The 14,797-nt window shown below is 38.4% G+C and overlaps 1 protein-coding gene across 6 annotated transcripts in view; it reads left to right on the top strand.

The window, feature by feature from the left end:
• KANSL1 (KAT8 regulatory NSL complex subunit 1) overlaps positions 1 to 14,797 on the top strand; it is a 187,607-nt gene that overhangs the window by 40,750 nt on the left and 132,060 nt on the right. For all 6 annotated transcript variants that reach the window (XM_057536031.1, XM_057536028.1, XM_007175818.3 and 3 more), the window contains one exon: positions 4,807 to 6,181. In XM_057536031.1, the coding sequence (XP_057392014.1) occupies positions 4,890 to 6,181 (1,292 nt within the window). In that variant the 5' untranslated portion in view covers positions 4,807 to 4,889. The remainder of the gene's footprint in view (positions 1 to 4,806; positions 6,182 to 14,797) is intronic.

Below are 14,797 nucleotides of genomic sequence, written 5' to 3'. Positions count from 1 at the left end.
TTGTCTATAGGTTATAATAACAGTGCAAATAATGGGTGCTTGTGCCAGGCACTAGGTTAAGTAATTGAAAGTATTTTATTTAATCATCACAGCAGCCTTCTGAGGTCCGCTCTGTTTTTTGCAGATGAGGAAATTGAGGGAGCAGAATAGTTAAATAATTTAAATACAGGTGGAGCCAGGATGTGAACCTGGACCGGCTCCCCTTATCCGTGAGTGTCTTTGGGAGTAATATTGCATCTCAGCACAGCGTTTCAAGTCAGTGAAGGGAGAGGGGTGTAGTTTTTAATATATATATTTATATATATATATATTTTAATAATTAATTAATTTTTATTTTTGGCTGTGTTGGGTCTTCGTTTCTGTGCGAGGGCTTTCTCCAGTTGCGGCGAGCGGGGGCCACTCTTCATCGCGGTGCGCGGGCCTCTCACTATCGCGGCCTCTCTTGTTGCGGAGCACAGGCTCCAGACGCGCAGGCTCAGTAGTTGTGGCTCACGGGCCTAGCTGCTCTGCGGCATGTGGGATCTTCCCAGACCAGGGCTCGAACCCGTGTCCCCTGAATTAGCAGGCATATTCTCAACCACTGAGCCACCAGGGAAGCCCTAATATATATTTTTTAACAGTAGTTTTGGTGTAGAAAGATAAAGATTTAGGAGTTAGGAATGGAATTTCTTCTGAAGACTTCACTTTTCCCTTTCCCTATTTACTGAGACAATTGTTTTAGTAACTACTCTTTGCAGTGCATCCTGTGGGGATATTGAGACCAAGGAGGGAGTGTAAGCAAAATAAATTCGCTTTTGAGGTGTATGTGATTAATGTCAAGTTCTCGGACTGCTTGCAGAGGGTCAGAGACATCTTGAAAGAGATGGGATTTGAGTCAGCAGGTTTTTCTTTTAAGTTGTGAATTTTTAAGAACTGAATAATTCTGAAATAACTTTGGAATGTTTACTGCTTAAGTACCTTCTGTGGTGTGATGTTAATTACACCCCTCTTTTTACGTGAGCTGTGTGAACATGGGTTTTCCTCAGTAAGTTTTGTGGAAGCTGTGTAACATCTGTGCCCTTGCTTGAGTCCCCAGAGGGAGGCTGTTTCCTGCTATTTCTGAGACTTAACTGTAGTGCTTTTGGGTAGTAGGCTACATCTACTCTCATATGCTGTATTAATCATCTGGCACTGATAATGTGCCTCCTTGCATTGCCAGTATCAAGTGTGTATTTTTTTTTTGTTTATTTATTTATTTATTTTTGGCTGTGTTGGGTCTTCGTTTCTGTGCGAGGGCTTTCTCCAGTTGCGGCGAGCGGGGGGCCACTCTTCATCGCGGAGCGCGGGCCTCTCACTATCGCGGCCTCTCTTGTTGGGGAGCACAGGCTCCAGAGGCGCAGGCTCAGTAGTTGTGGCTCACGGGCCTAGGTGCTCTGCGGCATGTGGGATCTTCCCAGACCAGGGCTCGAACCCGTGTCCCCTGCATTGGCAGGCAGATTCTCAACCACTGCGCCACCAGGGAAGCCCTCAACTGTGTATTGATATCAGTTCGAAAGAGGATATTGAGTTGATGGGAAAGATCAGATAGTAATTTTTGTTTATGGGAGAAAATGCCTTTTATAAAATTGACTCAAGGTGTTTTGAATAAAGAACTTACATTGGTTCATCTGTCAATTCAACCACTGTAACATAACTATTTTTTATTACATTAGGAATTATTTTTAAATTTAAAATCAGAAATAGGAAAAGTGGACGTAATTTTTAAATTTAAAATCAGAAATAGGAAAAGTGGACGTAGAACAGTTAGTCACACAGAATGCCATATGCTAGAAAGTCCATGAGGATAAAACTCTGTAATCCCCAGAAGATCTAGTTTAATGAATATAGGATGTTTGTTAAAGTTATTATAAGCTTAGAGTGAGAAAATTTTGGCAGTTACATAGAGCAGTAGTCAAATTTGACCTATAAGTGTATTGGTATTTGTACGGATGTTTTCTCAATCATTTACTTAAATATTTCGATACTAATGATTTGAATTGCCATATTATGAAGAATCTTGGTGTAGTACTATAGGGCTTACCATCCTATGTTGATTTTTATCTAAAGATAAGATGTTTGACCAAATTGGAAGTTGCTGTCATTTTTTTTTCTGAGGGAAGAGCAGGTTGTGTTTAGTTCAGTGATTCATAAACTTTTTGGTCTCAAGGCCCCTTTTCACTTATAAAAAATGTTGGAAACCACAGAGAACTTTTATGGGTTATTATCAGTAGTTGATTAGAAACTTCAAGAAATTCAAAGAATAATTATTTACGGGGAATTCCCTGGCGGTCCAGTGGGTAGGACTCCGCGCTTTTACTGCCGAGGGCGCAGGTTCAGTCCCTGGTTGGGGAACTAAGATCCCACAAACCAAGCAGTGTGGCCAAATTAAAAAAAAAAATTATTTACGAGTTCATTTAAAAATAACAAACCTATTACATATTCTGAAAATAACTTTTTACCAGAACAAAAAAAATATTAAGTGTGAATGGCATTATTTTACATTTTTGCAAATCTTCCTAATGTCTGGCTTAATAGAAAACAGCTGGGTTCTCCTGTCTGCTTCTGCATTCATTCTATTGTGATACGTTGTTTTGGAATTATATAAAGAAAATCTGACCTTGTACAGATGTGTAGTTTGGAAAAGAGAGGAGTATTTAAATAGCCTTTTAAAGTGTGGCTATCCTTTGACACTATACTCAAACTTGACAAATAGTAGTTTCATAAAGGTTAGCTGCACTGTGGAATCTAAAGCTGTGTCAGTGAGCTTTTCATACTCTGTCACATTAATCCATTGGCTTGTCTTGCACTTATTTTACCCATGCACTCGTTTCTAACGAGCTTGGTCATTTGGTCATTCACTGAGTTATGCAGATCTTCCAAAGGTTGACACATTTCATTATGTGGTATCAAATTCTCATTCACTAATATCAGCAGTAGTCTGCTTAATCAAGACTTCAGTATTGGGGAAACGTTCAAGCTCATGGTGGTGGATACACGTTTTCAAAATACTTATTTTTGCTTGAAAACTCAGATTTTCTCATTGGCAACGAACATCATCATTGGGTTTCCTTGAAGTGACAGGTTCACTTTGTTCATTTTCAAGAAAATGTCTGCTAACTATTCAAGTCTGAATAATCATAGTTTGTCAGTTGTTCTGCCAAGTAAAAATAGTGTTCCGTGAGGGAAGCTTCTAGTTCAGCTTGTAACTCAGTTGTACTAGTGCTTTTTCTCAGATTTCTTAAAGTAGCAGAAGTCTTTATGTCTACTTTCCCTTCATTGCACAGAATATTTGTATACCTATATATACACACACACACTGAAGACTCGAGTGGAGATTTAATAAAGTTCATTATTTTCATATTTCACCAAGGATATCAAAGGTCAGTGGTACTAACCTATTTATTTATTTATTTTTAAATGAATAGCGAATACATTGACCAGTGGTTATTAGTAGTTTGGTGCCTCTGCCCTGAATTGTGCAAAGGTACCAGTAGTTTTGCTCAGACTTGTTTTTGTACCCTTAGTGCAAATGTCAGCACTATGAAAAAAGGCAAATAACGTTTAATATTATTACGAAAATGCTTTGATCTTGTGGACCTCTGAAATGGTCTCCGAGTTCTCAGGAAGTCCATAGGCCACACTTTAGGAACAGCTGGCTTCGTTCTTTGCATAGATTTCCTTTTACTCTCAGACCAGATAAATCAAAGGGGATAAAGAAGTGGCAAATGGCTGAGGTTTTTAGCTTGGGTTACTAAATGAAAGCAATACCGTTACCTGAGATGATAAAAATGGGTAAGGAGTAAAAAGAAAGTCAGTTTTGAGTTTCAGGGGGCTTGAGGAACATAGGTGGGGATGTTGATTAGTGCAGCTGAGCATGTTTTTCTGAGCTCTAGGAGGCCTTACCATGTTGCTATAGTGGTTGTTGCCAGGGAAGTGAGTTGAGAGAGAAGAGGGCAGAAGAATGGACCTTGTTGTCAAGGACATCTGGAAAGGAGAATTTCAAGAAGATTGGGGTGGTCAGCACTACCTAATGCTCCAGAGAAGTCAGATAGAATGCGGACTGAGGCTTGAGCTTTGGATTTGATAATGAGATTACTGGTGACCTTTGCCAGAGCAGTAGGAGTAGAAGCCAGATTATAGAAGAGTGAGAAGTGCAGAGGCAGCTATTTATAACTATTTTTTCAAGAAGTTTTGGGGTTAAAGGAAAGAGACACATCAGTTGGGCAGTTAATTTGAGAGGTGGGCCGTACTGAGGACAGCAAAAGAAAAGAAAATTGATGAAGTGAACTGGTAACACAGGTGTGATACAGTTAAGCTTTTAGTATGATCTGTCTTGCAGAGAAGTGGGAAGCTGACGAACATTGGATCCTTTGGCCAGAAAAATGTACAGACCTGTGACAATTGGCATACAAACTTTTGGTAGGGATGAGGAGTTCCTTACTAATTCTTTTCTGTTTAATTACTGGGTGCTTAGTTTGATACATTTGCTTTAAATTCACTAATTTCAAGAAGTTTTAAAGATATTTTTGTTTTAGATGCAGATGATTTAACTTTAATAGTCTGTGGCTACGTTCAATTTATGGTAACAAGTGACAAAAAAGGATGGAATTCTTTCTCTTGTGCAGGGATTGTGGCCCTGCCCCAACACACCTCCCCTTTTGGTTTGAGTGTTTTTCTTCTGGAGGCAGAGTTTGGTTAACAGCCTCAAGTAATGTTTGTATTAAAAACATGTGTGTTGTTTTCTAACGTGCTTGTATTTCTAACTTCCTTTTCTTCTTTCTCTTCTAGTCTGTTCTCTGGGGAGGCGGTAAGGGGCTGTGGAGCTGGCCTCGGCACCGGGAGAGGCTGGACTTCCTGTCTCTCTGTGCTGAATGGCTGCGATGGCGCCCGCTCTCACTGACGCAGCAGCTGAAGCACACCATATCCGGTTCAAACTGGCTCCGCCATCCTCCACTTTGTCCCCTGGCAGTGCCGAAAATAACGGCAACGCCAACATCCTTATTGCTGCCAACGGAACCAAAAGAAAAGCCATCGCTGCAGAGGACCCCAGTCTAGACTTCCGAAATAATCCTAACAAGGAAGACTTGGGAAAGCTGCAACCACTGGTGGCGTCTTATCTTTGCTCCGATGTAACATCTGTTCCCTCAAAGGAATCGTTGAAATTGCAAGGTGTCTTCAGCAAGCAGACAGTACTTAAATCTCATCCTCTCTTATCTCAGTCCTATGAACTCCGAGCTGAGCTGTTGGGGAGACAGCCAGTTTTGGAGTTTTCCTTAGAGAATCTTAGAACCATGAATACAAGTGGTCAGACAGCTCTGCCACAAGCACCTGTAAATGGGTTGGCGAAGAAATTGACTAAAAGTTCAACACATTCTGATCACGACAATTCCAGTCCCCTTAATGGGGGAAAACGAGCTCTCACGTCATCTTCTCTTCAGGGGGGTGAAGTGGTGGCATCTGAATCTGGGGACTTGAAAGGAGGTATGACCAATTGCACTCTTCCACATAGAAGCCTTGATGTAGAACACACAACGATATTTAGCAATAATAGCACTGCAAACAAATCTTCTGTAAATTCCATGGAACAGCCGCCGGCACTTCAAGGAAGCAGTAGGTTATCACCTGACACAGACTCCAGTTCTAACTTGGGGGGTGTCAAGTTAGAGGGTAAAAAGTCTCCCCTGTCTTCCATTCTTTTCAGTGCTTTAGATTCCGACACAAGGATATCAGCTTTACTACGGCGGCAGGCTGATATTGAGAGCCGTGCCCGCAGGTTACAGAAGCGCTTACAGGTTGTGCAAGCCAAGCAGGTGGAGAGGCATATACAGCATCAGCTGGGTGGATTTTTAGAGAAAACTTTGAGCAAACTGCCAAACTTGGAATCCTTGAGGCCCCGGAGCCAGTTGATGCTAACTCGAAAGGCTGAAGCTGCGTTGAGGAAAGCTGCCAGCGAGACCGCCACTTCAGAGGGACTTAGCAGCTTCCTGAAAAGTGATTCGATTTCAGAAGAATTGGACAGATTTACAGCCAGTGGTATAGCCAACTTGAGGTGCAGTGAACGAGCATTTGATTCAGACGTCACTGACAGTAGTTCAGGGGGAGAGTCTGATATTGAAGAGGAAGAACTGACCAGAGCTGATCCTGAGCAGCGCCACTTACCCCTGTGAGTAGAATCGTGCATAATGTCATTCTTGGGAAATGTTTGGACAAAGGAGAAAGAGTTGGTGAATTCCCATCATGGGAAGAATGGGCTTCTTTGTATATAGGTGCCTAGGTTTCTTTCGTTTGTCTTTTTCCTAATTTTAGGTAGGGGGGTGCATATATACCTGCTAGTGAAGAAATGGAAGGTATATTTGGTACAGCGTTGTGTTGCTGTAGGGTAAAAGCTGTTAATTTTCCATTGAAATCTTACTAAGAAAAAAACTGGAAGACTTCCAATTTGTATAACTGTACCCATCCTTTCAGAGTGAATAATTAGATTTCTTTTGAAACTATATGTAGGATATTTTTGTAAGTTTATAAGGCTTGACTTCAGATTTTGTTGTTTCTAGTAAGTGGGGCTAAAAGTTTAGATGACCTAGTTAAGTTCGCTGGAATTTATAGTTGCTTCTAATTGAGCTTTCAGCAGAGAATGTACCCAGTCTTTAACACTTGAGATTTCCGTATGTTTTAAGGACTAATAATCAGAAAATGCTTCAGAGTACTTTATAGGTTGCCTCCAAGCACAGTCTGCTTTCACAACCTCATTCTCTCCCTAAAAGAAACCATCTTTATCAGATTTGGATTTTATTTTCTCTCAGTTAAGTTAAATGTATTGACATATTTGGGATAAATTCGTACTGGATTTTCAAAATCTGTTGGCTTGAGGAAAATTATTCATAAGCTTTGTGTGGCACTTTAGATGGACCTGGTTGAGCCAGAGGTGCTTTACTCTTGTTCTTCCCTCCTGACCCTGCATTCTGCTCCTTACAGATAAGGAAGTAAAATATATCTCCTTAGAGATAGATCAATCTACATTTATCGAGACTTATGAGAGAGTAAACAGAGTAGTTGGAAAAGAAGGGCAGGGGAGTTGACTAGTAGATCTTCTTTCATTTCCTCTTTGGGTAGGGATGTTGTAAAGGTTGGATTACTAGAGAAGGCTGAAATAGGTGGATATGTTGGAATAATTGGCTTTCCCTTGCCTGAAATAAAAAGGTGACTAAGCTTTTCACTGGAGGATTTGTTGAGACAGCTACACTTTTAAACATAAGTAAATTTCCTTTTTTTTTTTTTTTTCAGTTTTGTTTGTTATTCACATGGATAACACTGTATCCGAGTATGAAATTTTGGTTTGTGTTTCTATTTTGAGTGAAAAAATCTGGATAATTTTGCTGTATTTTTTCCTCGTAGACCAAGTTCCATTACCATTTGTTAGTTTACTGTGCTCAAGAGTCCATTTCTATATTCAGGTCTAAAGCAAATAAATTTCAGAGCCTTGCTACTGCTGTAACATAGTTACCGTTCCTTAAATGGATTAGTAGCTTAAATCAGCTTGCCAGTATTTGTGGCATTATCCCCACTGACTTTGCTGCGTAAACCACTGTTTTAAGAAATCTTGGTTAACAGTTGAATATTTTGTGTTTAAGAGTAATTTTGTGTAACATACTGTAGTTGAAACATTTTAAGTTTCCTGTACTTATTTTGTGTATTTGATGAAGAAAAACACCTAGACTCTATAAGCTTAATGTTTTCAGGATACATTGTATTGGAAACATTTCTGAGTTTTGGTAATGTGGGTAACTGTTCCAACTCAGTGAAATGAAAATACTTATGAGAGAACTTTTTTTATTTCATGGGGTAGTCTAGTGATTTGAAAAGACCTCTTAGTCCATTCACTTTGTTTTGGGTTTTCTTCTCACATAATGGTTTGTTCATTGGCAGGGTGTAAATTGTAAGGACAACTGAGGGATCATTTTAGGAAACTTTTTGGGATCAGTTTAATCCTCTTACAATGAAATCAACTAAATAATGCTTTAAAAAGTTGAGTTTCCATGCTTCAGATCATATTATAAAGTAAGGACAATTTGGACACTAAAAGTACTGTCAAATAAATATACTTTTTGCACATTATGATATATATGAATTTATTGACAAATTAAAACCACCAATAAAGTGTAAATACTTTTAAGTTCTTGTTAAGAAAGGTTACCAAATTGGCTACTAAGGCTAGTATTTAGCCAGGTGTTTGTTGACCTTCTGAGTATTTTAAAGATTTTCAGCAGTTGGCCAGTGAGAGTGGATGCATTGCTTTGATTAAAAAAGAAAAAAAAAAAAGAGGTTCTTTGGATGCTGAGAAGCCTTTTCTTTGTGATTTAATAGTCCCTCCCAAATCTTATAACCAGATTTATAATTCTTGAGTCCTGGAATAAAAAGTTAGTTAACTCTTCAGGAGCTTGACCCAGCTGGTGAATTTCAACTTTTTACCTCTTACAGTAGCCTGTCTAGTATTTCACTCCTTTGCTGAAGTACTGTCAGAGATAAAGTCAATAAATTTAGTCTGGGCAACCATAATGAAAATATTTAGTAGAGAAGACTGTTGAAATGAATTGTTTTTAAATGATGTTGCTTAAATTACAAGTGGATGGTTCTCTGAAAATTACAAGCTTTCACCAAGAATTCATGTGTGTTTTTCCTTATTTCCTATGTTTTTTCCAAGAGGAAAATCAATGATTCATTGTAAATCCTAGGCACATGCTAGCGTAGCAGAATGATTGGTTTTATATGTTGTTGAGAATTGTGTATTTATCATTTTACAGTTAGTAAATTCTAATATTGCTGGATGAGACATGTTTAGAGAAGTTCTTTCCTTTTCCTTTTTTTTTTTTTGTTAACTGATTTTATGTTTAAAACTGTTATACCTTTTTATTTTAAGCTCTTTTTGGAAAATCATCCAAAAATGTTATATTTGTATATCTTCCTGTCTTGGTACATGTAACTACTACTTTGGAAAATCTGCATTACATTGGGTTTGACCTATATCATTGTTTAGTAACAACACTGTGGAATGAGCAGGAATTTAAACATCATCTTTAAAAAAATTTTTTTTTTAATTGAAGTATAAATACTTTGATTTACAATGTTTTGTTAGTTTCTGGTAAACACCAAAGTGATTCAGTTATACATATATCTACGTATATTGTTTTTCATATTTTTTTATATGGTTTATTACAGGGTATTGAATATATAGTTCGCTGTGCTATACAGTAGGACCTTGTTTATCTATTTTATATATAGTAGTTTGTATCTGCTAATTGCAAACTCCTAATTTATCCCTCCCCCACCCCCTTTCCCCTTTGGTAATCATAAGTTTGTTTTCTATGCCTGGGAGTCTGTTTCTGTTTCATAAATAAGTTCATTTGGGTCATGTTTTAGATTCCACATGTAAGTGGTATCATATGGTATTTGTCTTTCTGATTTACTTCACTTAGTATGATAATCTCTAGGTCCGTCCATGTTGCTGCAAATGGCATTTCACTCTTTTTTTTTGGCATTTTTTTATTATTGGAGTGTAGTTGCTTTACAATATTGTGTTAGTTTATACTGTACAGCAAAGTGAATCAGCTTTACCTATAGATATGTCCCCTCTTTTTTTGATTTCCTTCTCATTTAGGTCACCAGAGAGCATTGAGTAGAGTTCCCTGTGCTATACCATTCTTTTTAAAAACGTCATCTTCTTGATCGAGGGACTAGAAAGGAAGCTGTATGTTTCAATAAATACCTCAATGTTTAATTCTTAATTGTAGAAGTAGGAATAGAAGCATTTATTGATAGTTATCTCATGTGTATATAACAAGAACTGTTGAATGTGTGCTTGTGCGCCCGCACTCTCTTCTTCACTTTAGTTTTTCTTTGTATTCCTCCTTCTCATTTCTAAGAGTTTTGTTCTGCTATTTTGTTAGGAATTCCTGGACCTATACCTAGTTTTGCTGAATTTAGTTTTCATTTTATTACCCTTGTGCTTATAAACTTTTATAGTAAGTACCTGTAAAGAAAAAATTGTTTTCCAGATATTCTCTTAAATGTATTCTTAGATCAGCAGTGTTCTGAGTACCTGGATAGTTTGTAGACCTCTTTTCCCTAAAAAACAAAAAACTCTGTAAACTGCTATTATAGGCTTATCTTGAAGGTTAGAATAAAAATGATTCCATAAAACATTTCGTTAGTGACTACAGAAGTATATGTTGTTTTATATGTAAAATATATCTTTATGTTACACAATGCCTTCTTTATAAGGACTTCAGGGCAAAGATATGCAACCAAGAATAATTGTATTTTTTCCTAAGCTTTTAAGTCTGTTTTTATTACCTGGCTGTTATAATTTGTGTTGTTCACTAGGTCTCCATTTTCCTCTTGGCTTTTGGAAGTTTAGAGCCAAATTTGTAGGACTTATTGTTGTACTTTTTTTTTAAGCCTCATTCTTGGCTTCGTTTTATTCTCCCTGTTCTTGTTTTATTTTCATGTTTTTATTTTTTTAAATTTATTCTAACCTATGTTTTATTTGTCTGGTAGCCTCCTGAAGTCTGTTCCAGATCAAGGTTGAGTAAAAATTAACTAGATGCTCAGTTTAGTGACACTAAAGAAGTTATTTGAATTTTGATTGTCTTGATTGCGGTGACTTTTCTATGTTTCTGGGGAATTTCACCCTTTTGGAGTTGTTCGTGAAGACTTCAGGGTATAATGAATGACTAGTGTGTGTGTTGATTTTGCTTGTTAGTTACTGTGGAATGTTTTGTGTTATAGCTCGTACTTGAATTTATTAAGTATTCACAGATGATGTTGCCAAAGATGGCAGTCCACTTGATTTGTCCTTATTTTCCTATTCCTTGTCCTTTCACAAAATGATGGAGTGAGAGGTCTATTAGCTGGAAAGCTAACATCTAACCCTTCTTTGCTACAGACTAGCTATAGGGCTAATCATGTAACCGCTTTTTCTAATATAAATGAGGAAATTGATCTCTAGGGCTTAAACTACTTTGAATTGTGACAGCTCTGTCTTTAACATTGATGGAGCTATTCTCAGCACCATTTTTTTGCATTTGGGGAGTCTGAGGCAAAGTTCCCTGTTAAGTCACTGGTGTACCTCGAAACAAAATGGCTTTCTTGACTTGTGACTTAGAGCTTTGATTCTTCTACTACCTTAGGTCCCCTTTCCGCCCCATAATCCATTAAAATGATTATTGTGGATCTTACTGGGTGCGATACATACGTGGGAATAATTCCATCATGTTCTTAGAGAAGTTACTTCAGAGCTGAGTAAACTTTCACTTGTCAAACACCTTGTTCTAATTTAATCTAATCATCTTTATGTTTTTTTTTCTTTTTCTGCTAGCCTGCATATGACATCCAGTGGCAGAAATAGGAACTTTTGTATTTTCTCCATCTTCCGCCCCCCCTGCTTTTTTTCTGAGAAGTTATGTAGGTAGTGAGAATTATTCTTGGTGCTTCTTGTATGATTCTGAAGGAAGGAAGTTAGGCAGCAGGAATTTGGAGGTTACCCGTTTGCTGCAGATCTAGTTGCTCCAAATATTTTCTGTTGCCTTGGGATTGGTGTTTTCATCCTTTAAAATTGAGTGAAGTACAGTTGACCCTTGAACAACAATGGGGTTAGGGTTGCCCACCCTCTCTGCAGTTGAACATCCATGGCCCTCTGTATCCATGGATTCAACCAACCACAGATCGTATTAAATGTTGAAAGAAATCTGCGTCTAAATGGATGTGCACAGTTTAAACCCATGTTGTTCAAGGGTCAGTTGTACTCTTTTAAAGTGGTCATATATATAAGTACCTATGAGCGAATGTGTGAGACGTGAGAGATGCCATAGGTAAATAAACTGAGTTTCTATCCACAAAAAGTTTATAGTTTTGATGTGTATTGGAGACATGGTAGATAAAATGACTACTTAGAACAGTGCCTGGCATATAGTAATATACGGTAAATGTTGGGTGATACAAATGAAATAGGAAGAGATCACAGCTGGTTGATGGAATTGGAAAGAAAGGATATTAGAAATGAGCCTTGAAGGATGGCTAGGATTTTGATAGAAGGTTGTCTTGGTTGTGGCCTGATGAGGTAGGTCAATACAGGAAGAAGGCACAGCATACACAGAGAGGACAGAGACTAAAAGGCATGGGGCTTTAGTGGCTAGAGTGGAAATACTTTAGAGATCTAGTAATATAGGTAAGTGTAATAAATGTAGTGTAAAAAGGAAAAGAGGAAATTCCAGAGATGGTGCAGAAATAGATTTAATGGGATTAATAACAAAGGCGGTATGGGAAAAATAGGGAGGGATCATTATAGATGATTGAAGTTTCAAGCTTGGGTGACTATAAGAACACAGCTTGCAAAATAACCCTTACCTGAGGGTTCAAGTTCTTTACCAGTGTCTTAAAAATGAAGCTTTCTGTATTACTTATAAGTTCCAGCAACTGTTAAAAATCAGGAAATGGACTTCCAAGTAATCCTGTGTAAACAGAGAAGGAGGAGTTGACCTGTACAGAGAGGCCTCAGAACCTTACATTGGAGACCTTGGAATTAATTAATTTGTTTATTAGATGTATTGAATGCCTACTCTGTGCTGAGGTGCTAGGGGTAGATAGTGGTGAATAAGAGAGACACAATCCCTGCCGTGCCCTCATGGGCAGTATAGGTTAGAAAGATTATTTAAGCAAGTAATCATATAGTTAATGATATATTTATAGTGGTGTGGGTGCCACAGAAACGAAGTTCGGAGTGCTAAGGGGGTGCATATTAGGAACATCTAATTAAGATGGGTGGGGATGTCCTAGCAAGTATCTTGAAGAAGTCACATGTAAGTTGAGACCTGAATGATGAGAAGGAGTTGGTGAAGAAGAGAGGAGGTGTGTTACAGAGGAAACGGCACGTGCTAAGGACTTGAGAATGGGAGGTGCTGGATGCTTTCAAGAACAGTGCAAAGTGTAGTAAGGAGAGTGGTGAGAAATGAGGCCAGAGAGGTTGTTAGAGGCTGTGTCACGTAGGTGGGCTTGTAGGTCATCTCCAGTTTAAAATTTTATTGTGAAACCATTGACAGAGTTTATATATCATTGGATTTTTTAAAGATCCCTCTTATTGTATGAAGAGTAGAGTGGATTTGGACTTTGGGAAACCATTTAGACTGCTGTGGTAAGCTAGGTAAGAGAATGGGGACTTGGCCTTTGGAGGGAAGAGTGAGGGAACTGGGTATTTTGGAGGTAGGGTGACTAGGACTTGTGATTGATTGGATGCGATGAGTGGGATGTTGAGAGAGAGGGAAGAGGAATTATGGGTGATTCTAAGATTTTTGACAGGAGTAACTAGATGGGATGGATCTGTTGGGATGGAGAAGGAGCCGATGGGGGATGTTACTGAATGTGGTCCATATTTACTAATTTTCATTTAAACATTTTTGGCTGTTGGGCATACCCAGAAGTTTCAGTGTCATTTGCAGAGCACCCTATTAGATTCCATCAGCAAGATAAACTGTTTTACTAGGAAAAGCTTGGAGTCACATTGTATTTCAAATGAATAGTACTTTAATTAGTTTCTCTACCCTCTCCCTGAGCAAAGACCAACATGGATTAGATTATAGTCAGCCCTCTGGATCTGCAGGTTCCACATTGGTGGATTCAACCAACTGCAGATCAGAAATATTTGGGGGGGGGGTAGAATTCCAGAAACTTCCAGAAAACAAAACTTGAATTCAAAACTTAAATTTCAGTTCACTGGCAACTATGTATTTAACATTCACATTGTAAAGTATTTTAAGTAATCTAGAGATGATTTAAAGTATACAGAATGATGTGCATAGGTTATATGCAAATACCTACCCTATTTTATATCTGCAGACTTGAGCATCTGCAGATTTTGGTATTGGGGGGAGGGGAGTCTGGAACCAGTCCCCCTCGAATACCTGGGGACTTCTGTATTTTGCAAGGTAGGCAGAAATTCGTGCCTAAGGCATCTCCTTTCATAACTACCAGTTCGTTGTCTTTTTCCTGTTTTCCATTGTTCATCTTACTAATTTTGATTCCCATTAATTAAGGCTTTGTGGCAACTTTAACCTATTTGAATTTAGTTTTATTTTTTTTGGCTGCGCCGTGCGGCGCGTGGGATCTTAGTTCCCCAACCAAGGATCGAACCCACGCCCCCCCTGCATTGGGAACGCGGAGTCTTAACCACTGGACTGCCAGGGAAGTCCCGCCATCTGTTTGACTTCATAATTGTATAATTATGAAGAAAGGTTTTGCACCAAGTGGTAAGCAAAATTGCTTTGAAATCAGTTTCAATCTAGTAATAAAAGTATCTGAAGAGTCTTCCTCAAACGGAATATACTTAAAAATTGTTGTTAAATTGTAAATGTTGTGGGTTGCTCTGGCAACCTATTTAGTAACATTGTAGCAACCATATAGATTATATTCAGAACTCAGTAAGAGGATTTGTGGAGAATATTGTGTTGGTGGGGGCAGTGGGGAGTGGACATTGAGGAATGGCAGCCAGGAAGAGGGGTTAAATTCCGTTTTAAATCATTTTCTGGGACTTCCCTGGCAGTCCAGAGGTTAAGACTTCGCCTTCCAATGCAGGGGTGTGGGTTTGATCCCTGGTTGGGGAGCTAAGATCCCACATGCCTTGCAGCCAAAAAACCAAAACATAAAACAGAAGCAATATTGTAACAGATTCAATAAAGACTTTAAAAATGGTCCACATCAAAAAAAATCTTTTAAAAAAATCATTTTCTTGAAA

This window comes from Balaenoptera acutorostrata, chromosome 20, assembly GCF_949987535.1.
Source record: "Balaenoptera acutorostrata chromosome 20, mBalAcu1.1, whole genome shotgun sequence".
In the NCBI taxonomy this organism is placed as follows: domain Eukaryota; kingdom Metazoa; phylum Chordata; class Mammalia; order Artiodactyla; family Balaenopteridae; genus Balaenoptera; species Balaenoptera acutorostrata.
This window is presented reverse-complemented; position numbering and strand designations above follow the sequence as displayed.